Source organism: Equus przewalskii, chromosome 1, assembly GCF_037783145.1.
Source record: "Equus przewalskii isolate Varuska chromosome 1, EquPr2, whole genome shotgun sequence".
NCBI classification, from domain to species: Eukaryota; Metazoa; Chordata; class Mammalia; order Perissodactyla; family Equidae; genus Equus; species Equus przewalskii.
The window spans coordinates 1,524,111-1,549,618 of record NC_091831.1 but is presented as its reverse complement, the minus strand read 5'-3'; the positions used below and the strand labels follow the sequence as shown (position 1 = coordinate 1,549,618).

Here is a 25,508-nt window from a genome sequence, read left to right as displayed (position 1 = left end):
TTCAGCAAAGAAAAAAAAATCTATGTTCATTCCATGTGCAGAATACATTCACCACATCCAATGTTCCCCAAACATCTCACCATTACAGTAGCAACTGTCAGTCCAAAATCTCATCTAAATATTATCAGCTCAAAAGTCCCAAGGCTCATCATCTTAATCAGGTATGGGTGAGACTCTGGCTATGATCCATCCTGAGGCAAAATTCCTCTTCATCCATGGGCCTGTGAAACTAGAAAACAAGTTATTTCAAAAACAAGTTTTTCAAAATACAGTGGTGGAATGAGCATAAGATAGACATTTCCATTCCAAAAGGGAGAAATTAGAAGGAATAGAGGAGTCGCCAGTCCAAAGTAAGTTCAAAATCCAGCAGGGAAAATTCCATTAAATCTCAAGGCCTGAGAAGAATCCTCTGTGGCTGGGTGCTGGGCCCACAGTGGCCACTCATGTCTGCACCACCCTCAGAGATGTTCTTTTTTCTTCAAGGATAGCACATGTTTGCAGCTGAGCAGCTCTGTCAGCCCATTTCCTGCTTGTAGGATTTTGGAAGTCTGACAGCCCTCTTTCACTTTGTCCTGAATCTGTTCCTTTCAGTCCAAGCTAGCAATGTTTCTGCTGATACACATTCTCAAAAACCTTGTGAATCTCCTGTGTATGTCACAGGGGTCCACTAAACAGGAGGGTCCTCTACAGATGTTTCCTGGATACTCCCACCTCTCTTGTGGCTTCTGCTAAGATGGCTGAGTGGATTTATGACTCACACACCTAACCTCTTCAGCCACACCCTTGGCCCTCTATTTAGAACATGCTTTCCAATGCTACATTTACTCACTTTAGCATCTTTTGCATCTGGATAGGCCAGGAACCTCCCAAATCATTAAGTAATGGTCCATTTTTGCTCAACATATGCTTCCCTAATTTATATCTTTCCTCTCACATTTTACTGTAAGCAGCAGGAAGAAATGAGCCCACACCTTTAACACTACGCTTGTACATTTCCTCAGCCCAATATCCAAGTTCTTCGCTTACAAGTTCTGCATTTCCCCCAACATTAGAACACAATTCAATCAAGTTTTCTGCCACTTTAAAACAGGGTTCACTTTTCCTCCAGTTTCCAATAACGTGTTCCTCATTTGCATCTGAGATGTCACCAGAAGCACCTTTAACCTTGCTTTTCTACCAATGTTCTGTTCATGATGATACACGTGTTCTCTAAGATGGTAACTTTTTCTGTTGTGCTTTTTACTCCTTCTGGGCTCTCAGCAGAATCACCTTTAAGGTCCACATTTTCTACCAACTGTCTCTTCAACTGATTGGATGCGGCCCACTCAGATTATCAAGGGTATCTCCTTATTTAAACTCAACTGATTGTGGATGTTAACCACATCTACAGCATACCTTCATGGCAACACCTGCATTAGTTTAATTCAGTAACTCCTAGCCAAGTAGACACGTAAAACTATTACACTTATGTCAGAGTTCAACATGCATGGTGGGGAAGAGGGGGACCTTAGGAGTCAGAAGGGGACATCTGGGAAGACATGGATGAGGCTAAGAAATTTGAACTTTCAAATCTGCCTGGGCCTCCATTGCTGGCAAAAGCAGCCCTTCTCGCTCTGACGGAATAAGGCTTCCTTTGCATAGAAGCTTTTCAGTGACTTTACCCGGGGCAGAAGCCTCTGGAACTGATGCCAGTTCTTTTCAAGACACACCCTCAGCAACCCCCATTGCCTGCAGGCCCATAAGAGAGCCAGACAGTCAGATAGTCAGAGGACAACAGAGCCTGGATGGACAAGTACAAAGACTGCTCTGGGAGGAGACAACCATTATGCAAAAACAGATACAGTAGAAAGGGACTTTAAAATAGCAATTATAAATGTATTAGAGAATTTACAGGAAAAGATGGACATAACAGGTGAAGAGATAGGTAACATCAGATGAAAAATGGAAAATTTTTAAAAGAATCAAATGGAAAGTTTAGAACTGACAAATACAATATCTGAGATTTAAAAAATATATCAGTAGCCTTAACATTATATTGGAAAAAGTAGAAGAATAGTGAAGTTGCAGATTGGTCAATAAAAATTGTCAACAATGTATGCAGAAAAGATGGAATCAAGTGGGTTTTTGAAAAGAGGGGAAAATGGCAGCTGACTTCTCACCAGAAGAAATGGAGGCCAGAAGACAATGCAACAACATCTCGACTTTGCTAAAAGGAAGAAACTTCAACGTAGACTTCTCTATCAAGGGAGAATATTCTTAAAAAAAAAAAAAAGGCAAATAAAGATATTTTTAGATAAACAAAAACTGAAAGAATTTGTCACCAGCAGACCAGTACTATAAGTAGTGGAAAAGGAAGTTCCTCCAGAGAAATGGACATTATACTATCTGGAAACTTGCATCTACATAAAGGAACAATGAGTACCCAAAATGTCAAATATGTAGGTAAATAGAAAACATTTTTTTCTTTCCATAAATTTTATGTCTTTGAAAGACGATTGTTCAAAGCAAAAATAGTAACATTGCAGGCAGTCTACAACGTGTGTAGAAGTAAAATATATGATAATAGCACAAATAAAGGAAGGCGAAGAAATTATACTGCTGAAAGTTTCTTAGGTTGTAATGAAAGTGGTATAAGATTAATTTAAGAAAGACTGATAAATTAAGAATGCATATTATAGGGGCTGGCCCCGTGGCGGAGTGGTTAGGTTCGCGCGCTCCGCTGCAGGCGGCCCAGTGTTTCGTCGGTTCGAATCCTGGGCGCGAACATGGCACTGCTCATCAAGCCACGCTGGGGCAGCGTCCCACATGCCACAACTGGAAGGACCCACAATGAAGAATATACAACTATGTACTGGGGGGCTTTGGGGAGAAAAAGGAAAAAAATAAAATCTTTAAAAAAAAAAAAAAAAAAAAAAGAATGCATATTATAATCCAGAGCAATCACTTTAAAAAGTGATGTAACTAGAAAACCAATAGAGGAGATAAAATGGAATACTAAAGTACTCAATTAATCCAAAAGAATAATAGGAGATGAATAAAATAATAAACAGATTTTATTATTTTATTACATTTTATTATTAAATGTAAATGGACTAATAATTTCAATTAAAAGATAGAGGCTGTTGGGCTAGGTTCAAAAGCAAGACCAAAATCTATGCTGTTTTTAAAAGATGTATCTTAAATGTAAAGATGGTTTATAGACTAAATATTAAATTAACAAAAAAGAGATTAAAAGTAAAAAGATGGAAAAAAGATATACCCTACAAACATAATCCTAAGAAAGGTGATGAAGCTATGTTTATATTTGATGAGGTAGACCTCAAGAGAAGGAATATGACCAGAGATAAAGAGGAACATTTTATAATGATAAAAGGATCAATCCTTCAAGAAGACATAACACTCCTAAATATGAATGCACCTAATAAGAAAACTTCAAAGTACATAAAGCAAAACTAGACCCCATGCCTCTTTCCTGGCTGAGTGCCACACGTGGCCCCACTACCCCAGGACCCAACTGTTCCCATTGCACTGAGCAGTTGAACAGCTGTGCTTCCCATGTAAGGTCTGGCCTACAGAGAAGAGCCATCACGGAGCTCTTCAGGGATGCTGGGGCACCCTTGCAAATTTGTTTCTCACAGTCATGGTGAAAGGAGTGTCCTCTGGACCTCCCAGTATCGTTGAGTGGGTCTTCACCGACAAATCCACTCTCACATTTCGATCTCCTGTGCCTTTGAATCCCTTCCTCCACGTTAAACCAAGGGCTACATCGGGCTGTTCCATTTCGGTCATGGTGGGCCTCTTTGCATTTTGGAGGCAACATAGTCCTCATTTGAGTATGTTACTCTGGCCTGTTTGCTGAGTGCCCTGAAATCTGTTCATTTTGAGTGGGGCCCAGAACAGAAGAAGGCTCTGCAACAAGTCTAGTCTGCTGTGCAAGCTGCTCTGCCACCTGGGCCGTGTGATCCAGCAGATCAATGGTGCTTGATGTCCATGGCAGACAGGGATGCTGTTTGGGGCCTCTGGCAGCCCCTCTAGACGAATCACAGCGCAGGCCTTCAGGATTTGGGAGCAAGGCTGCGTCATCATTGGCAGATAGCTACTCTCCTTTTGAGAAACAGCTCTTGGCCGTAGTAGAGACTGAACACTTGACCGTGGGCCACCAGGTGACCATGCCGTCTGAGCTGCCCATCATGAACTGGGTGTTATCTGACCCATTGAGCCATAAAGCTGGGCATGCAGAGCAGCACCGTCATCAAATGGGCATGGTATATATGCGATCGGCCAGAGCAGGCCCTGAGGCCACAAGCACATTAAATGAACAAGTAGCCCAAATGCCCATGGGCCCCACTCCTGCCACACAGCCTTTCCTCTCCCGGCCTGCACCTAGGGCCTCATGAGGGAGCTCCCGAAGATCGGCTGACAGAGGAAGGGAAGACTGGAGCCCGCCCCACTGATGCTTCTACATGATGCCGCAGCACGACAGCCCCTCTCGGGGCACCCCCGAAGGACGGTGGTGGAGGGAAATCCTCCCAGGGGCAGAACTTTGAGCACTGCATTCGGTAGTTCGCTTCGCTTGCAATTATATGCTGATTCATGGTCAGTGGCCAGTGGTTTGTCTGAACTTGGACATCAGAGCTATCGGTTCTTGGGCCTCCGGACTCGGAGTGGGGCTTACACCGTCAGCTCTCCTGGGTTTCCGGCTTGCAGAGAGCAGATCCTGGGACTTCTTGGCCTCCATAACTGCATGAGCCAATTCCTATGATAAATCTCCTCTTCTATACATTTATCTATAAATATCCTATTGGTTCTGTTTCTCTGGAGAGCCCTAATACAACAACCCAAAGGAAAAATAGACAAATCCACAATCGTAATAGGAGAATTAAATCCTCCTCTCTCGGTAGTTGATGGAGCAAGTACACACCGATGCATAATGACTAGGGATATAGAAGTTTGGGGAACGTTATTACCCAACTTGACCTAATCGGCATCTACAGAACGCTGTAAGGAATAACTGCATATTACTCATTATTTTCAAGCATGCAAGGTATATTCACGGAGATAAGTCATATTCTGGGACAAAAGAAAATGTTTCAGTAAATTTCAAAAGTTTGAAATAATATAGAGTATGTTGTCTGAACACAGTGAAGTTAAGTAAGACATCAACAATAAAAAATATCCTAAAAATCTATAATCTTTTGGAGATTAAGCAACAAACTTCTAAATAATCCATGGGCCAAATAATAAATCAAAAAGGAAATTGGGAAATATTAAAATTTGAATGATTATGAAAACCAACATAATAAAATTTGCAGGATGCAGCTAATCTTAAATGTTTATATGAGAAAAAGAAGAGAAGTTTAAAATCAATGATCTAAGCTCTACCTTAAGAAGCTAAAAAAAGAGTCAATTCAACATAAATAGAAAGAAGGAAAAACAGACATCAGAACAGAAATCTGTGAAATAGAACATGACAAATAATGGAAAAAATCAACAAAGCAAATCATTGTTCCTTTGGAAAAAATCAATAAAGTCGATAAAAACCCTAGCATGGCAGAATAAGAAAAAAGAGAGAGAAAATTGCCAACATAAATGAAAAAGAGGCTATCACCACAGAACCTAAAGATATCAAAAGAATAATAAAAGAATATGGTGAAAATTTTGTGCCAATAAATTTGCAACTCAGGTAAAACGGAGAAATTCTTTGAAAAATACCATTTATCAAAATCGATAGAGTAGAAAATATGAATAGGTCCCTCTATGTAAAATAAATTGAATTTGTAATTAAAAACATTCCCACAAAGAAAACTGTAGGTGCTGAAATAATTGAACAGCCTACGGGAACAATAAACTTAGACCCTTACATAAATATTAACTCGAAATGTGCCAGAAGCCTCAATAGGAGAGCTAGGCTGAGTGATAGGGTTCGTGTGCTCCGCTTCGGCGGCTCAGGGTTTCACTGGTTCAGATCCTGGCCGCAGACCTAGCACCGCTCATCAAGCCGTGCTGAGGCGGCGTCCCACATAGAAGAACTGGAAGGACATGCAACTAGGACCCATCATGAACTGGGTGTTATCTGACCCATTGAGCCATGAAGCTGGGCATGTATTGGGGGACTTTGGGGAGAAGAAGAAGAAAAAAGAAGTCCCAGAAGAAAACACAGGAGAAACTCTCTGTGACTTTGTGTCAGGCAAAGGATTATTAAAAGCTGTAACACCAAAAGCATGAGCCATAAAACAATACATAAATTAAAAACTTTTGTGCTTCAAAAGACATCATTTAAAAAACAAAAAGATAAGGTGCAGACTGGGAGCAAATCTTGCAAATCATATTTCTGGTAAAGGATTACACAGAATATGTATAGTACTCTTACAACTCAATTATAAGAAAACAGGTTTGAAAGGTGGGCAAAAAACTTGAATGGACATTTGACCATTCACGCGAATGGCTAACACACGCATAAAGATGACTTCTATATCATTAATTATTAGGCAAGTGAAAATTTAAACCACAATGAGATATTACTATGTGCTCAATAGAACGGCTATAATTAAAAAAACAAAATATTGCAGTGGAGGAAAAAAACTTTTCTTCTAACCTCTTAATTTACTGTGTGGGGCCTGCAAATTAAACTGACGAAAGAGAGATTAACAGGAGAAAACGTTTTATTTTGTATGCACAGGGGAGGGGGCGCCTCAGGTTGGTGCCCTCTCCAGGGATAAGAGCTGTCGCCTCCCGTTGGCCTGGGAGAGGGAGGGAGAACTCCTTCACAAAGAGAATTTCATGCCCTGCTCTGAGGCAGCAAGGCGGAGGGCAGAGAGGGCCTCCTGGCTCTGCTCTCTCACTAGCCTTCAGCTCAAAGCAATCCTCACATCACAGTGAAATATTTCAGGGTGGCATCTTCTGACCCCCTCAATACCAGGTGTTGTCAAGGGTGTGGCATAACGGGAACCCTCATATTTTGCTGATAGGAATGTGCAATGGTACAGCCATTTTGGAAAACGGTTAATTCCTTAAAAATTCAAGCATAAACTTGCCATATGACCCAGTAATTCCACTCCTAGGAATCTACCTGAGAAAAATAAAATATACGGCAACTCAAAGATATGTGCATAAATATTCAGAGCAGCGTTATTCTTAACATCCTCTAACTGTAAATAGCCCAAATGTCTATCACCTGGTGAATGGATACCAAATAGTCTAGTCATACACTGGAATACTACGCAGCAATAAAAAGGAGTGAGCTACTGGTACCAGCTACAACATGGATGGACCTCAATATTCTTATAAAATGAAAAAAGCCAGATGAAAGACCACGTACAGTATGATTCCATTTATACGAAATGTCCAGAAAAGGCAAATCTGTAGAGACAGAAAACACATCAGTGCTGACCTAGAGCTGGAGGTGGAGACAAGATTGACTACAAATTCACAGGAATTTGGGGAGTGATGGCGATGTTCTAAAGCTGGGATGTGGTGACAGTTGCACAACTCGATACATTTACTAAAAATCATTACATTGTATCCTTACAATGGGTTGTGATCAAGGGTCTTTTTTTTTCAGTTTGTCATCTTTCCGTCTTTATCAAGGTATAATTTACCTAATATAAAATTCACCCATTGTACCTCAAAAGGCATTTTTTTTCCTTTTTCTCCCCAAAGCCCCCCAGTACATACTTGTATATTCTTCGTTGTGGGTCCTTCTAGTTGTGGCATGTGGGACGCTGCCTCAGCGTGGTTTAGATGAGCAGTGCCGTGTCTGCGCCCGGGATTCAAACCGACGAAACACTGGGCCGCCTGCAGCGGAGCGCGTGAACTTAACCACTCGGCCACGGGGCCAGCCCCTCAAAAGGCATTTTTAAAAGAATTGCAGATCAGGGTGTGTGAAGTGGTTCTGTTGGTAGGACAAAGGTACGTGCTTGCTGGGGCCCCCCTGGAGGGATCTGGCCTCAGGTCATCTCGGACATGGTCCCCGAGGGATATGTGGAGGGATGAAGTGACCCTGTACCAGCAGGCTATTCCCACAATAATTCTACAGAACAAACCAACCCCAAACTTAGTAGCTTTACCACCAAGCATTTGCGTCTATCTCAAGCATCTGCAGGTTGGCTGTGGTTTGGCCGATGCTGCCAGCCTTCGCTCCGGGCTGCAGATTCAGGTCAGGTCGGCTCTAGGGTTCTCTCATTCTTCTGGGGCCAGCAGGCTACCCAGGTGCCTCCCACACTAACACAAAAGTGCAAGAGGGCAACTGTGCAAGGGCGTTGGGGACTCTGCTCGCGTCCCATCTCTCACATCGTGGAGGAGGTGGACCGGGAGCTCCTGGGGGTCGGGATGAACTGTGTTCCGGGACAAGGAACAGCATGTGCACCGTGCCGAGGTGAGAAAGGCTGGGAGTGCTGGCTGGCTGGAGAAGCCTGACGTGGGGGGGTGGGGTCAAATGTCACGGGCACCCATGATCCCCAGGAGAAGGGTGGTGACAGCCCCATCTGCAGAAGTCTCATTGGCACGTGCTCTCAAAGCGTGGGTCACAGTCACTCAAGGTTGGACGGAATTGTCCAGGACAGAATCATGAAACGACACATTTACAACTGTGAGATGAAATCAGGCGTCCGATGCGGCCTGGCAGTCAGATTAAGGACTAATGAAGAGCCGTGCACTGCGCTCCACCTGCCTGTGGGTAGAATTTTACTTGTTTTATAGCTGAATTCATGCGTTCTTATAATGTGGCTGGTTGAATTTCTAGTTTGTTTCTTTTTCTTTTATGTGTTTTAAAAATAGCCTGTGCTGGGGGCTGGCCCCGTGGCCGAGTGGTTAAGTTTGCGCGCTCCGCTGCAGGCGGCCCAGTGTTTCATGAGTTCGAATCCTGGGCGCGGACATGGCACTGCTCACCAGACCACGCTGAGGCAGCGTCCCACATGCCACAACTAGAAGAACCCACAACGAAGAATACACAACTATGTACCGGGGGGCTTTGGGGAGAAAAAGGAAAAAATAAAATCTTAAAAAAAAAAAAAAATAGCCTGTGCTGGGCCTTCAGGGCTTCAGTGGCGGATGGCCAAGCACAGAGCCCGGCTCTCTCACTTGACAGCCACGTGGGCTTGGCGAGTCCTAACCTCTCTGGGCTTGAATCTCCTCATCTGTAACAACTGGGGTGCACACCAGGTAAGTTCCCCCAAATGGCAGGAAAACAAGGTTGGAAAGTGTCTGGTTATTAGGCAACTAGCACTCGACTTCCCTCACACTGTCTATGTCTGCCTTTTTTTTTTTTTGCTTTATCTCCCCAAACCTCCCCTGTACACAGTTGTATATCTTAGTTGCAGGTCCTTCTAGTTGTGGGATGTTATGTCTGCTTTTTAAAGATCTCTTCCTCAAAAACAATTCTCTTACCCTCTGAGCTGAATTAGCTTATCTAGACACAGTCACATTTAATGTGAACTGTTCAATCTGTGGACAGCCGAACACTGACGCAGTGGCGCCTCCCGTGGGCCAGGCTTTCCGCACACGTCTATTCTCACCTGCCTGCTGTTGTCCCGTCTCAGGCTTGCTGACTGCAGGCTGGAGGACCTGGGATCCACAGTCTGCCACAAGACCATGTGGCAATATCATGAAGCATTGGCCTCGGGCCCCGGACCTGCCTCCTGGAGGGTCCGGAACCAGTGTTGGTAAAGGAGGCGGGGCCGGGTCTCCCGCTCTCCCCAGGCTGCCCCCAACTTCTCCACAGGTGACAGCGCGAAGGCTCGCTCAGTGGCGAGGAATCACGCCGCCACCTGTAGCCTGTCCAAGCAGACGCTGATTTTAACTCATTAGCCCACATCTTTTTCCTTGGGGGCACACTGGATTCAGAGATTTTTTTTTTACTCGTTTTGCCCACTCATCACTCTGACAACCACTAACCTGCTCTGTTTCTATGAGTTCAGGTTTTTTTTATATTCCACATATAAGTGAGATCATACAGTATTTGTCTTTCTCTGTCTGACTTAGTTCACTTAGCATAATGCCCTCAGGGTCCATCCACATTGTCACAAATGGCAGAATTTACTTCCTTTTTATATGGCTGAATAATATTTCACCGTACGTATATACGACAACTTTTTTATCCATTCATCCATCAACGGAGACTTAGGCTGTTTCCATATCTTGGCTATTGTGAATAATGCTGCCATGAACATGGGGGTGCAGACATCTTTTCGAGATAGTGATTTCATTTCTTTTGGATTTATTCCCAGAAGTAGAATTGTTGGATCATATGACAGCATGATATGATATGATACGATAGATAGTATTTTTGATTTCCTGAGGAACTTCCATGCTGTTTTCCACAGTGTCTGCACCAATTTACATTCCCACCTGCATGAGCATTCCCTTTTCTCCACATCCTCGCCAATGCTTGTTCTCTCGTCTTTTTGATAATAGCAATTCTAACAGGTGTGAGGTGATATTTCAAGTGTTTTTTTTTTTTTTTTTGGTGAGGAAGAATGGCCCTGAGCTAATATCTGTTGCCTATCTTCCTCTTTTTTTTTCTCCCCAAAGCCCCAGTGCACACTTGTATATCCTAGCTGTAAGTCATTCTAATTCTTCTGTTTGGGATGACACCACAGCATGGCTTGATGAGCTGTGTGTAGGTCCACATCCAGGATACAAACTGGTGAACCTTGGGCCAGTGAAGCAGAGTGCACGAACCCAACCACTTGGTCACAGGCCCGGCCCCTCACTGTCATTTTGATCTGCATTTTCCTGATGATTAGTGATGCTGAGCATCTTTTCATGTACACGTTGGCCATCTGTGTGTCTTCTTTGGAAAAATGTCTGTTCAGATCCTTTGCCCATTTTTTAATTGGATTGTTTGTTTTCCTGCTGTTGAGTTTATGATTTCTTTATACATTTTCGATATTAATGCCTTATCAGATATAAGATTTGCAAATATTTTCTCCCATTAGTAGGTTGCCTTTTCATTGTGTTGATGGTTTCCTTTGCCGTGCAGAAGCTTTTTAGTTTGATCTAGTCCCACCTGTTTATTTTTTCTTTTGTTGCCTGTGCTTTTGGTGTCAAATCCAGAGATCTTTATGTTTGACAATTTCACCTTTTCCAGGGAGAATGTCACTCCAGAGCAGGTGAATGAGGTGGCTGCCACTGGCCTGTGCTTCCCTCTGAGCCTGGGCTGGTCATCCCTGCCAGGCTGACCCCAGAGAGCCAGGCCAGTCTCTGTGCCCACCCGGTCACTGTGGCACAATGGAGCCGACCCCACCGTCCTCCCGGTCACTGACCCCTCAGGAGCACCAAGTGCTGCCTTTTGCTTGCACATGTCTTGTCAAGGACACGTGGGCAGCAGAGGCGCGGGGGGAATCCTCTCCCCCATTCTTGCTTCCAAGGCAGTTCTGTACAAATTCTCCGGAAATCCTTAGAAAAAAGGGCAAGCCGATTTTCTGTGCTCAATCCTCTTTTCAAAATAGGCTCATTATCCTCATAGCTCTCTTACTCATTTTCAGATCTATGAAACTAAGGCAAGTCTTGCAACACAGTATTGGGCTTCTCAGGCTTTGGGAAAGCACCATCCTGTCAGGGAAAAGCCGCTTGTCCTCAAGGGAGCACCCAGCAGAAGCTCGCACCCGGAAGTTCAGGTCATCCAAACTGGGGTATTCACCATCATAACCTTCCCCTGAGAGGTGGCACTGTCATGCTTCCACGGGCAGGGGCGTGGGTCAGTCCTGGCAGGCACCAGTCAGCTGCGTGCCCCAGACAGACCTGGCCCCACCTCTGTCCGGGCAGCTGACCCCCAGTGAAAGGTGCGGGGGCCAGGAACGGAGAGGCTGGGTCAGCGCGGATGCTCCACTCAGAGCCTGCCCAGGACTGAGATGGCTGCCAGGGATGGAGACTGGGGTCTCAGACACTGTCGACCCTGCTCCGATCCAGCATGGAGGGCCTTGGTGCTCCATGGATGTTGGACGCAGGCCGGGGGCCAGCAGCCGTCCTGGTTATTTGCTGAGTTCTCATCCGATCGTGAGCTTGCTGGTTCTGTGGCCCTAGAAAGGCCTCCATGGAGAAATCCCTTTTCTGTTTTAGAGTCTTGTCATGGGGGGTCCCTCTTCTTTCGCTCCCCTTAAATGTAGCAGGTGGCCAGAGGCTCAGAGCTGCTGGGGGGCCCCAGCACTGGGTGTGAATCCTGGTCCTCCACTTACTCAGGGGGCGGTGTCCAGCCCACTGTCACCCCCCTGCTCCTCAGTGTCTCCTGTGTAAAATCAAAGTGACAACCCCTACCTCCCTTGCATCATCAAGATGAGCACTTGTCCTTTACTGGCCTGTTAGGCATAGCGCTGTGCGTCTTACTGCACCGTTCACTCAGAGCTCGCAGCATCCTACTGCCTACCTTCACGACTATTTTACAGATGAGTGATAGGAGGCCTATGAGGCAAGCAACTGCCTGAGCTCCCGGCTGCAATGACACTGCTGACGTCCTGTGAGGGATTCACCCAGGTCCAGCAAGAGTGGGAGGGGTGTCAGTGCCCCCCACAGTCGATGTGGAATAAATTCTTGGTGCTGCACCCTGACTAGATGGCAGCTTTCTTTTCTTCTGTAACATTGGATGCATACAAAGTGACACGTAACATCTAGATGTTCTGAAGTGTAACCATGAAAACCTCAGAAGCTGCACCACTCTCTGACCCCCACCACATGCATCCCTGTCATCCCCTGCCTGCCTCATCCTGGATTAGGGCCCACCCATACCTTGACTTTTCCTTGTTTTAGAATTTTGTCATTCATACATGCAATTTATCATTTAGTTTTGCCTGACTTTAAACGTCATAAAAACGTTTCATACTGTATAAGGTCTGCAATTTGCTTTTTTCTGTTAAAAGCTGCTTCTGAGACTCATCCTATCTTGGCGAGCAGCTGTTGTCCATTCATTTCGTGGCATTCTCCTGTCCTGGCCTTTGGAGTCCTTTCCACTTCTCTGCTAAAACGAGTGAGGCTGCTGTGAATGCCTTTGCCATGCGTCCTGACGCATCTCTACTTGTCTTTCTCGAGAAGACACCGGGGGTATGTGTGTCATTGCACTTGGGAATTCAGCCCTACCGAGGAGAGCAGAACCTTCCCCAGATGCTCCCAAGGTACCGACGGACACCTCCTGACGGCAGTACAACCCACTAGCACAGGGCGTTACCAGACTTCTCCATTTACGCCAATGAGTGAGCATAAAGTGGTATCTCATTTTGGGTGAGATTGTGTTTCTCTGCTAGCTGGTAAAGTGGAGCATCTTTTTAGATCGTTATCAGCCATTTGTTTTTCCTCCACTCTGAGTCATTGGTTCATTTCTTCTGCCCGTTAATCTAATGTATCTATTATCCTGATCTTTTTCCTATTGAATTATAGGAGTTCTTTATATATTCTTCATACTAATCTTTATTACATTATTTCTTATGGATACTAACCCTATTGGATATAAGAATTGCCAATATCTTCTCTCATTTTTGGCTTAACTGTTAATTTTCCTTAGAATGACTTTTTGATAAACAAGAGTACTTTTAATGCAGTTAACTTATCAATATTTGTTTTTATGGCTAGTGCTTTTTTATCATGTTTAAGAAATCCTTTGGTAGCCTAAGAACAATGTAAAATTCACCCATATTTTCTTCTAAGACTGTGTACAGAATGGACTCTTGTATTGACGTACAGCATGCCGAGGAAAACCGCACAGGCCATGGATGTACAGCTCGATGGATTTTCACAAAGTGTGTGCACCTGCGTAACCACCAACCAGCACAGGAAATAGAACATTCCAGCGTCTGAGAAGCCCAGGGACTTGGGAACACTTCCTGGGACACATCACCCCAGCAGGGGGAGGGCATGACCTGGGAAGCCCACGCCTGGCACCTATTTGGGGTCATCTGTGGCAGCCAGCTCTGGTCTTTCTCTAGCTCCTAGGGTGGAGGCTGGGCTCTCTCCTCTCCCCGTGAACACTCGCACATCGCAGCCCTGCTCTCTTTGGCCCTGGGGCCGGTCGGCTTGTGTGTCCCTATCCTGAACACACTTGATCAGTTACTAATGTTCAAAGAGCATTCTCTCGAAACCCAAAGGAACCCAGTGTGCTTCTGTGCCTGGAATACAGAGCCTGTAAACCCAGTGCCTGAGGGCAAGGGGAGCCTCTCATCTGGCCCCAGGGCTGCCCCGAAGAGGCTGACCACCCTTTCAGTCTGTGCACCCTCATTATTGTCCTTCCTGAAATAAATCATGTCTTCTTCAGTTGCTTAGTTTTCTTTGAAGCTCTTGGGAGTTCTCCAGCCCTTGCAATTAGCCTCGAGGGTCAATTTCTACCACCTGGGCCACTGGAGGCAGCTGTCAGTTCCAACTGTTAATGGTAGAGACCCCATGCCCCACAGGGGCGGGGACTTCCCTTTGTCGTCATCCTGGGCATCCCCTGTGTCCTCCTCCTGCATCCTCTTCGAGGTTTACACCTGGGTTTGGTGGAGGACATTCTGTGTCTGGGGTCCACACCGGTCGCCCTGTTCTTGGTGCACACATTCCCTTTCACTGTCATCCTGGAGGGCTGCCTGTTGAGGTTGGGACCCCTGTTTGCTGTGTCCCACGTCCTCTTTCTTGGGGCGCTCCTTTGTTTGCGGGAGGAGTTCCTTCAGTAGCTTCTCATGAAAGAGCATGCGGGAAGCAATTTTGTTGAGCCCTTAAACCTCCACAACGACTTCAGTTCTGGCCTCACACTCGCTACAGAAATGCAGGTGGGAAGTCATTGACTTTCAGAGTTTTGAGGGCATTGCTCCACTGTTCTCCAGCCTGAATGACTAGCTCGTGTTGCTAGTGAGAATATAGATGTCTGATCCTCCATAGGTCGTCTGTGTGGTCACTTTACTCCTTCTGATCTTGTAGGACTTCTTCTTTGACAGAAGTGTCCTGAAATGTCACAGTATGTGACTTGCTGAGGGTCCATTTCTATTCTTTGTGCTAGGTGCCCAGTGGACGCCTCTGCTCAAGAAACACACGTCCTTCAACTCTGGAAAATTTACAAAATCATTTCATAGATTCTCTCTCCCCCTCTGACTTCTCTCTTTCTGGTTCGAGTTGTGAAATGGATAGATCCTACAGTTTTCACATATGTTCTCTCCTGTTTTCCACCTCTTCGCACTTTTGCCCTGATTTGGGGAGATCGTCTCAAGTTTATCATCTAATCCAGGGTCTCTCCAGCTTCCCACTATTGACATTGGGGACCAGATAATTCTCTGTTGTGGGGGCCGTCCTGTGCACGGTAGGGCGTTGTAGCAGCCCTGCCTCCTCCCACTAGATGAAGGTGCTCCTCTTTCCTAATCCCCCGATCCTAGGCTGGGACAAGGATCAGCGTCTACAGATATTGCCCAATGTCCCCTGGTGGGGGTGGGGGAGGAGGCAAATTTGCCCCTGCTTACAAACCACTGATCTGATCCTCCAACTGAGTTTTTATTTCTGCCCTTAGGTTTCTAATTTCCCAGAGCTGTTTCCTTGTTGATCTCTGAATGTCCCCCCATTTAACAGCACCCTGCTGTTGAGCTTTGGCTGAAATGCCTTCTCATAGATCCCCAGTAGTGCGGTTTGTTTAAAAGATGTTTTCTCCTCCCTGAAAAATCTGTTCCCTCCAAATTGCTTTTTTTCTGCTCGTTTACTCTGAGGAACGGGCCCAACTGGCCTTGTGCTTCCTTCTTCTTGGTGGAAAATGGAAGATGCAAGAATTTGTCTTTACTCTAGAAGGAGTGTCTCAATTTGCCACCAGCACGGGACATATAAAGATGTTACTGGAATGGTGGGCCCCTGAATCGTTGTAGGATGATCTCCCTCCATCCGAGAGCACATGTCCACACGACCTCCAGTGTGTGTTTGCCCCTCCAGCTCATCCATGAGCAGGCGCGGGGCCTCCACTGTGCTGTTCTGCAGGACGACCACCAGTCCGCGTCTACACAGACTGTTATGACAGAGGGTGGGAGGCCAGCACAGGCCTGGGGCAAGGCTGTGGTTGCCGCTGTGTCCACTCCACATGAACTTCACCTGTTTCTGATCACTTTTGTGACAGAGAAGGGGAAATGCAGATCAATGGCTGCAGACCCAAGCCCTGCAAAGAGAGCCTGTCTGTCCAGGGGCTGCACTTGGGGCTACCGGTGGAACTTCAAGCTGTTCACCGCCGTCGTCTGGGTTCCACCTGGTTTGTGCTGGCCCAGAATGATGAACCAAATCCAAAGGCCTCACTGGACCTTCTCACAATGGCAGTCCTTACCCCACAGGTTAAGAAGCCAATGGGGGTAGTTTTAAAACGTACATCGAATTTGTTTTCCTCAGGTATGGGGGTACATGCAGAAATGACCGCCCTGAAGGAAGAAATTTCTACTCACAGTTCCTAGAAGGCGGAGGCTCAGACCACCACCTGGGGCCATGTAGCAAGGCCAGGGCTGGTCAGGAGGCAGAGGGAGGCAGGGAAAAGTGGACAAGGGCCTTTGTTGTGGTTTCCACGGGAAGGACTGGGTCACAGCTGAGCAGGCTTAGCACTGGATGGAGTGAGTAGTCTCGGGAGGCTCTGGGCTGTTAGGGTGGCCCTAGCTGTCTGATACCTATTGCCTCCTGGAGCGTAAATGCCCGTAGAGGAGGGGTTCAGATAGCTAGTTAGTCCGGTTAGTTTACATACGAAAGGCGCCCCCCCAGGTGAGTCTTCTGCTGTGTGTAAGAACTGGCTGGCCTGGCAGGGGCAGTCTCTCCCCAGTCCTCAAGACCCCAGGTGCCAGAGCATGAAGATCACAGAAAAGAAGAAAACAGTTAATACAGGGCTGAGGCTGACAACATATGTCTACTCCACTGACACATTCAGGGACTGGAAAAAGGACCACTGCAGGGGTCTGCAGACCCAGTGAGCCCATTACAAACCACACATGGGCCAGGACATATTTACTACTTGGTCTCCGTATTCTTACTCTGAAAGGGGGCAATGGTGGTAGTTAGGCCTTTGGTACCTCCCCAAGAGATATGCTGATGCTAGTGTGGAAGACAGAGTGACACCCCCAAAGATGTCACGTCCTAACCCCCGAAAGCTGTGAATATGTCCGATTACATGGCAAAAGGGGCTCTGTGCAAGTGATTAAGTTAAAGATGTTAAGATGGGGACATTGTCCTGAATTATCCAGATGGGTTAATGTCATCACAGGGTCCTCAAAGAGGGAGGCAGGAGGGTCAGAGCCAGAGAAGGAGATGTGACAATGGAAGCAGAGGTTGGAGGGAGGACGTTGATGGAAGGGGGCTACAGGCTAAGGAATGCGGGAGGTCCCTAGAAACCAGAAAAGCCCAGGGAGCAGATTCCCCTTGGAGCTTCAGTAAGGAGCCAGCCCTGCTTCACCTGGATTTCGCCCAGTGAGAGCCATGTCAGCCTCCGGATCTCCAGAACTGTGAGACAAGAAAAGGTGTGTTGTTTTGGGCAATTTGTCACAACAGCAATAGGAAATACACTAGAGTTAAAATAAATTGTATTTGCCTTATTATAGCGAACATCAAGCTGACGAAAATCCATCAAAACTGGCCTGAAAATACTTACCTCACAGCATCAGTCTGTTCAACCAAGAGCTTTTAGCTTGACATGAAAACAAAGCATTTCCTATCTTTTAGCACCTTTTGTGTATCAGAGATATTTGCCGTCTGTGTAATCAGGCTTCTTAAGAAGCAGCTCTATCTGTTACTGCTATTGCTTTCTCTTCAATGAAAGAATGTGCTCTGCTTATCAGAAATTATTGAAATACAACTGCATCCTGTGATTTTAAAGATGGAACAAAAAGCCAGTGAGAAAGATGGGAACACACCATTCATTCATTTATTCATTCACTCAACAGTGACTGGGCTCCCGCCTGCCACAGGGCACTGTGCTCTGCTCCAGGGCACGGCCTCCGCCCCTGGAAGCCGTGTTGCTCTCGTGGAGCAGAGCTCCCTGAACGACACCTTGAGGAGCCCCTATGACACAGAAGAGCAAGGTCCCAAGTGACCCACATTTTTATTGCACTGATGGCCCTGCAGGAAGTGAGGGACATCTCCAAGGGACAAGGAAGCGAGTCAAAGCCTGAGAGTGGAAGTTGGCGTGGGGAAGGCCCAGGTGTCTTGGGGACGTCATGGGGGGGGAACTGCTCCTCTGAGTGAGCCCACAGGAAGAATTTGCTTCATCCCCAGAAAGGGAGAGGGGAGAAGGGAGAGCCGGGAACGAGGGAGAGGTGAGGGGCTGCGACTCTGTGAGGTGAAGGACCTGAGACGCTCAGGGGGCACGAGAGCAGGGCTGCCCTCTGCCAGGCTTCAGGGGTGTTCTGAGGACTGTGAAGATGCCTGGATTTTACTAATCCGTCAGTGCAGAGTAAAAGAGAGGGGCCCTGGGGAAGCCAGCCCTCCCTCCCTGTCTACCTCCCGCCCCCTCACAAGTCTGAAGTCACAGGAACCTGGGAGAGGGGCACGGGTGCCCACAGCCCATGGAATTGGCACGGGTTGGAGTGGTCTATGGGGCTAAATGGTTTTGTACCCAAATCTCCAGGCCAGGAGGATGGAGTCCACAGCTGGGTGATGCAGCGAGGTCATCGCTTCGGTTCATCTGAAAAATTCACTGCAGAGCCATCACATCCCTGCCCGACGTGCCGAAGGACCAGCTCTTCCTAAGCTGTCCTGCTCTTCTCCGGGCTCTCCACCGCAGGCCTCTGCCCGTGGGGTGTTCTCACAGGGAGTCACATGGGGAAACAAAGGTCATCTTTGCTTTGCTTAGTCCTCTTCGAGGAAGAATAGAATATTTCACCTGTTGCATTTTATAACAATGGCCGTAGCAGAGCAGAAACAGAACCAGCTGCTGAGAAGCATTTCGAACGCCTTCCCAAAAATAATTTTTGGCTCTTTTGAAATCTGTGAAACTTACCTAGAGATACTTATTGTCCTTATTTACAACTTTCTATAAAGAAGATTTAAAGTTTTTTAAAAAATGTGGTTGCTTCTTTGCTTTTCTTTTGATGTGGATATTAGTTTTTGGGAAACTATCAAACATAACTTCTAGCAGTTTCACACCAAGAAATTAAACAGGAAAAATGAAAAGAGCAAAACTCTTGGGGCCAGCCCAGTGGCGTAGCGGTTAAGTGCGCACATTCCGCTTCAGCCGCCCGGGGTTCGCCGGACAGGATCCCGGGTGCAGACAAGGCACTGCTTGGCAAGCCATGCTGTGGCAGGTGTCCCACATATAAAGATGGACACAGATGTTAGCTCAGGGCCAGTCTTCCTCAGCAAAGAGAGGACGATTGGCAGCAGTTAGCTCAGAGCTAATCTTCCTCAAAAAAACCCAAAAAACAAAAAAGAAGAGCAAAATTCTTTTATTTGAAAAACATGCACTTCCCCTGGGAAAGATGGCATTATAAGTCCACACTCAGAGGCCCTCCCCTGATTCCCTCCATTCAAGGCTACAACAGAAAATTTTAAAAAGAAACATTTAAAAACCATAACACTTTCATAGACCAAAAGTGAAAGGAAACACAAGGCAGTGTGGAGGACTGAGACTCTGGCCTGTGGGGCTCTGGGCCCAGAAACAGCCAAGGTGGCTGGGAAGGAAAGGTGGCCGTCCCTGGGCAGTAAAAGGTCTAAAACTGCCCCAAGAGAGTGGAGAGCAACAACCCAGGGCACCAGGTAAAGTCTCCCACCTTGACAACAGGAAGCTGAGAGAAAATCAGCATCTGTAGCAATTGCCTACGGGTCAAGAAGAGGATGGACCTGGGCGCTTGCTGCTCCATCACGGGATCTGCAGTTCTCAGCAGCGTGGCTGGGCAAGAGCCCTGAGCACCCAGCGTAACACACCTGGCTACCCAGAGCCCCAGGGGGCTGGATGGAGGCACCTGAGACCATGACACGCAGAAGGGTGGGCACAGAGAGGGAAAGAGACCACAAACCCCTCACATAAGACGAGCCTAAGAGCCTAAATTCCAAAACACGTGACTCTAGGAAGAGAGGTGACAGAGTCAGCAAGCAGCAGATGAATTCAGCCTGGATGAAACGAAAAAAATAGAGTGGTCTGAAAAGTAAAATACTACACCCAACTTTAAAATAAGTATGTTTAGGATTCTCACGGTGGTGAAGAGAAGAGAAAACATCCATAAAAATTTAAAAGAGATCATAAAACCAAAACTGGAAAAAATTAAGAATAAGTGGATTTCAAAAAATGAGAAGTGAGAAATGAAGTCATCAAAAAACAACTCAACAGATGAGACAAACTCTATTGGACCCCAGTGGAGACAGATTTAGTGAGAGGGAAGACAGTGTGCCCAGAACACAGGCAAAAATTAGGAAGAGCAATTTCGAGACATGGAGAATAGACTGAGTGGATTAAACCTCAGAGGAGATGCAGGGTAAGAGGGTCAAGGTCAGGGCACAGCCCACGGACCACATTCTATGTGAAGACAGAACGACTAGAAGTGTCCACAACTGCAGACATCAGAGCTCAGGTAGAAAGTACACATCAGGCGCCAAGCAGCATAACCGACAATCAATCCACACTTAGAATTACTGCAGTGAAGCTTCAAAACCCCAAGCACACCGAAAAGACAGATTCCCTTCACAGAAATGGCAATTTGACGGACAGCAAGCTTCTCCTTAGCAATGACAGCTTTCAGAGAGTAATGTCCTCAAAATTCTGATAGAAAATAACTGCCAACAAGGAGCTCCATATCAGCTAAACCATCATGCAAGAGTGAGGTCAAAATAGAGACTTCCTTACATTCACAGGCATAGAGGAATCACTTTTGTGGCTCCCAGTCTCTCCCCTTTGGAAGCAGAACGTCCACAGCGATCACACTATGCACGTCCCACCTGTCCCACTGCGGACCACCTGGAAGCTGCTTTGAACCTCACATCCTCCTTGTTTGTGCCTCCAGAAATTAACAGCCTGTCCTCTTCTGCCTTCCAAATGCCATGCAAGAGCCTCTTGGCGGCAAACTTGGACCAAGGTGAAACCAAAAAGCGATTCAGGGCAGTATAGCTCGCAAGGTCTCTGCAATGCAGAGGAGACACTAGGAGGAAGTGCTGGTGGCACGGGGTCTATCAGAGACCCTCCAGCTCCAGCTGCGTGAGGGCTGTTCACTGAGTGTCCCGTGCAGATTACAATCTTCTCTGAATTTTCTTTTTTTTTTTTAAGATTGGCACCTGCACTATCATCTGTTGCCAATCCTTTTTTTTTCCTTCTTCTCCCCAAACCCCCCCAGTACATAGTTGTATATCCTAGTTGTGAGTGCCTCTGGTTGTGCTACATGGGATGCCGCCTCAGCATGGCCTGATGAGCCGTGCCATGTCCGAGCCCAGGATCCGAACCGGTGAAGCCCGGGCCACCGAAGTGAGCGTGTGAACTTAACCACTCGGCCATGGGGCCGACCCCCTGACTTTTCTGAACTTTACTCTTCCTGCTTGTTTGTGGGTATTTTCTTCTTCCATTTCAACAGTTCTTTCTTCAGCTCTAAGTAATTTGCTAGTAAACCAACCCAATGAGGTTTCCACTTGTTACTGTATTTTTCATATCTAGATCCCAGGTTTTGATTCCTTGTACAGTTTTCAGCATCATTCTTGCTTTTACTTCCTTGAACATGTTAAGCCTCATTGTTTCAAAGTGAGTGCTTCATTATTTGGGCCTCCCACAGGTCAGTTTCTGTTTTCTGCTGTTTCTCTGATTTGATGTGTTTGTGTTGCCTTGTGTGTGACACACATTATACATTCCCAAACCATGGAGATAATCTCAGACCTTAGATGGGATTTTCTTCCTCCTCTAGAAAGGATCGCTACCTGCTTCAGGCAGGGAGCTAACAGCACACGTGCCCTAGACCACCTCAACACATCAGGGTTTCACATGATCCGTAGCTGAGCTTCAGTCTCCGTGAGGTTTGGCCTTTCCCATTCATGCCTTTCCTAGAATACAGCGTTTTGGGGCTCCAAATGGGGGTTTAGCAGCCCCTCCCTCTCCGTCACCCCCGTTCTTCACTGCTAACAGTATCCCCGATTTATTTTCAGGTGTTGCGGTGGCTTTGTGACGTGTCAACATGTCTAGGCTAACTACTTCTCCACAATTCTCTTTCCTGCAGGTTTCCTAACTGGGCTACAGAGAGGTATTGTGCATGAGATCCGAGGGGGAAGAAGTGAGGGAGCAGCCGTGATGTTTCCACCCTTGCAAGGGCAGGACAGGGGCCCAGGTGTGGCTGCAGCTCACACAGGTCGTTTATCTGCCAGCTCACCTCACTGGGGGGAGACAGGTGTGCAGGCACTCTGCCGTCCCGAGTCCTCTTTTAGCTTCTCCAACTCCTGAGCTAGGCGGGTATGCAAATCTGTGATGAATGGCGCCGAGTTCTCCTGCAGGACATCCACAGGATGGATCCACGCTGGCAGTTCCGGCCTGCGTCCAGTTTGCTGCAGGTTCATCGGTCCTCATGTCCCCCCCTTTACCTCTACCCTCCCTCCCGACTCCCTGCTCTGCTCCTTCACGCTTCTGAACCAAGCTAGAGCACAGCCTTCAGAGACCGTGCCACCAGCTCCACATGCAGAAGTCAAAGCCCTGCAACAGCTCCTGTAATGAGATCATCCCTGTTGGCTCTGCGTCCGACTGATACAGGTGACCACAACGCTCCACCTGGGTGCTAGGAGAAGGGGGCCCCGCCCCAGGGAAATCCCCACTGGTCTGAGCCACCACAGCGGTCGTCTCACTTCCCTTCTGGTGACTGGTCCAGGAAACTGAAGCAACTCTGGCCAGATCTTAGAGGCAAGTGCCGGGGGCTTCTGGGAAGGATGCTTCCCTGTGACATGAGAGGGCCCCTTCTTCTCCTGCATGGTGGGTGTCCGTGTGACGACGCATCTATGACTACAATCCCGTGACCCCCAGAGGACCTGGGACTGCCTGCTGCAGATGGCGAAGTTAAAAGGCGGGAAGGACTTTCAAGTTCTTGACACCGGGTCGGTCAGCCCGAAATGGAACTTGCCGTGCTTAAGTTTAAGGGGCGGCCCTCCGGAGGGGCCCGCCCAGGCCCCGCCCCGTGCGCAGCCCCGCAGTCGTCTTCCTCGTGCATCACGACTCTCTGGCTTCTGCACACGTGTCCCAGTTGCCCGGACGCTCCGACTTCTGTGTGAGTGTCACCCACCGCCTGGCAGAGGAGATGGCAGGCGACAGGCCAGCACTAGGGACCCTGGCGGAGACGCTGCAGCCCAGTCAGGTGCCCCGCGCGCAGGCGCACCACATTCTCCGCGGCTGCGCGCCTTCCGCGGCTTGGAGCCTGCGGGCCTCCGTATGGCCGGCGTCTCCATGGCGACCGCGTGGTCCTGGCGGCCTCCATTGTTGGGTTGTCGCTCTGGGTCCCCCGGGCGCGCGGCGTGCGACTGGGGCGGAGCTCCGCAGGTGAGTGGGGGCGCTGCGGCTGAAGGGTGGTCCTGGGGTCGGTGGGCTCCGGGGTAGGGGGCGCCGGGCAGGGAGGCGGAGGTCGCTGGGGTGTGAATCGGAGGCCCCGCAGGTGAAGCGCGGGGCTCCAGCAGGCGGCGGCGGGGGCGCGGAGCTCGCTGGGCCGGAGGGTGGGCGGGCGGGCTGCAGAAGGAAGGTGACGTCCCCGTCCCGCAGCCCCTCGTGCCGTGTCCCGCCGCCTCAGCCCCGGGTACTGCCCCGCACAGGCTGCGCCCCCAGGACTGCAACGTGAGGCCCAAAGCGCCGGGGCCACCCCAGCCTGGCGTGAGCGGGGAAACCGAGGCAGGGTGCGCTGGGGACCTGGAGCAGCCTCTACGACCCCGCGGAGCCCGCCCACCCCCCTCCTCATTTTGAGGCTCTCTTGCTTTGCTGTCGGTTTTAAGATATTTTCCCTGTTTAGAGGTTTGTAGGAGGTTGAAACCTCCCTCCCCTCCTTCAGGGTCGTCAGTGATCCACAGAAAAGGACCCCCGGGGAAAGGCCCAGGGTCTCCAGGGAGTGCAGGCAGCTGTGAGGTCAACGCCACTCCTTAATTGCTTGACGTTTGGGCAGTTCCTTAACGAATCCAAACCTCGTATTCCTCATCCCTAAAATGAGAACGCAGTCTGTGTGTGCACACGTACATATCAGTCGTTGGGCTGTCAAGTGGATCATGTTCATGAACCTATGCATGAAAACTCGTAAGGTTCCAACGATGATTGTCATTGCTGGATAAATTGTTTGGAAATTACACGTGGAAGAATGCCTCACCTGATGATGTTGTGGTGAGCCACAGTTCTTTCACTTTGTGTTGAGCAAAAGTATTGCTGAACAACTAAAATTCAAGATTCTGTTTTGACACGTTTTCCCCAGCACCCAACTTCATGCTCACCAGTCCCAGAGCCGGTCACTGAGCCGAACTGGTGAAAGTGGCAGGCTTCCTGCCCAAGGAGCTTAAGGCATGGTGGAAATGTCACAGAGCCACAGCAGAAATAAGAAACTGCAGACTTAGGAGCCCCGCCCCAGTACATTTTGTGGAAGGAATACATTGGTTTACTGAGTTTGGTGCCTTCTGCTATGTTTTCGTCCCTAAAACAGCCATTCCTATTTTGCATCATTGTGTTTTCCAAGAGTTTAAATCTGAATCTTGAAACTCTGCGATACAAAGTGAACGGCAGAACATTTTGATCTGAACCTTGTTGCATTCCAGTTTTGTTTTGTTTTTTTTTTTACAAATTTAAAAGTCAAATTTATGATACTGTTTATTAAAAATGAGGGTTTCGTAAGCAAGTTAAATTGTTGCAGACCTGGCAGGTAGCTTGCCCATCTGCCTGCAGGGTCATGTCAGTGTACTAAGTTGTTACTTCGTCTCCCCTCCCTGTCTCCAGGTGACTCCAGACCAAGGAGGATGAGCAGTGGGCCCCGGAGGGCTGCTTCTTCCTGTCTGACAGATGGAGGGAAGCAGCTTCTACAAGGTTCGCCCTGGGGCTGCTGACCCCGAGAGCATCGCTGGTCAAGCCAGGAGCACGCCCGCCTCCCCCTCCACAGACGTTCACAAGGGTCTTAAGGGGGTCGTCTTTTCCTCCTCACCGATCTTAGACTTGAGTCAAAGTGGTCTTCACCATTTAGGAGAGATCTTTAAAATCCCCACCCTTAAAGTAAGTGGGCATTCCTCCAGGCGTTGTACACATGTGCTGTGTAGGCAGAAATGAACAGTTCAACCCCGTGGGTTTTACTTGTGGCTCCTCTTTAGGAGAGTGACATTCTAGAGTGAGAGAGGGGAGGGTTAGCTCCCAGTTTCATGTACTGCTCACAACAGAGTGAGAAATTCGAGTATGGGGACCAGCCAGTGGAAATACCCATGGAGTCAGACCAATATCCTCTCTCTCCTCAGGAATGTCAGGTGCCAAGAAGCCCGTGATAGAAACCAGTGCCGAAAACACCCTTGGTCTCCTGTTTAAAACACAAAACCCCTAAGAAACCATGCCGTGTTCAAACAGTTAACAACTGTTTCTCAACCACACATTACTGATGTCACACGCTGGTTTACCTTGTGCCCGGTGCCTTCGCCAGGTCGTGCCTTCA

The 25,508-nt window shown here is 47.8% G+C and overlaps 1 protein-coding gene across 8 annotated transcripts in view; it reads left to right on the top strand.

Annotated features, from left to right (window-relative positions):
- The first annotated feature begins 22,918 nt into the window (after nt 1–22,918).
- The window catches only part of LRRC27 (leucine rich repeat containing 27), a 43,895-nt gene continuing 41,305 nt past the window's right edge, over nt 22,919–25,508 (top strand). For 2 of the 8 annotated variants that reach the window (XM_070632934.1, XM_070632789.1), the window contains exons 1-2: nt 23,260–23,386; nt 24,812–25,081. Coding sequence is in view for 4 of the 8 variants with exons in the window: in XM_070632789.1 (XP_070488890.1) it covers nt 24,875–25,081 (207 nt within the window). In the remaining 4 variants the exon portion in view is untranslated. The other 6 variants (XM_070632725.1, XM_070632662.1, XM_070632858.1 and 3 more) reach the window with 6 other exon arrangements.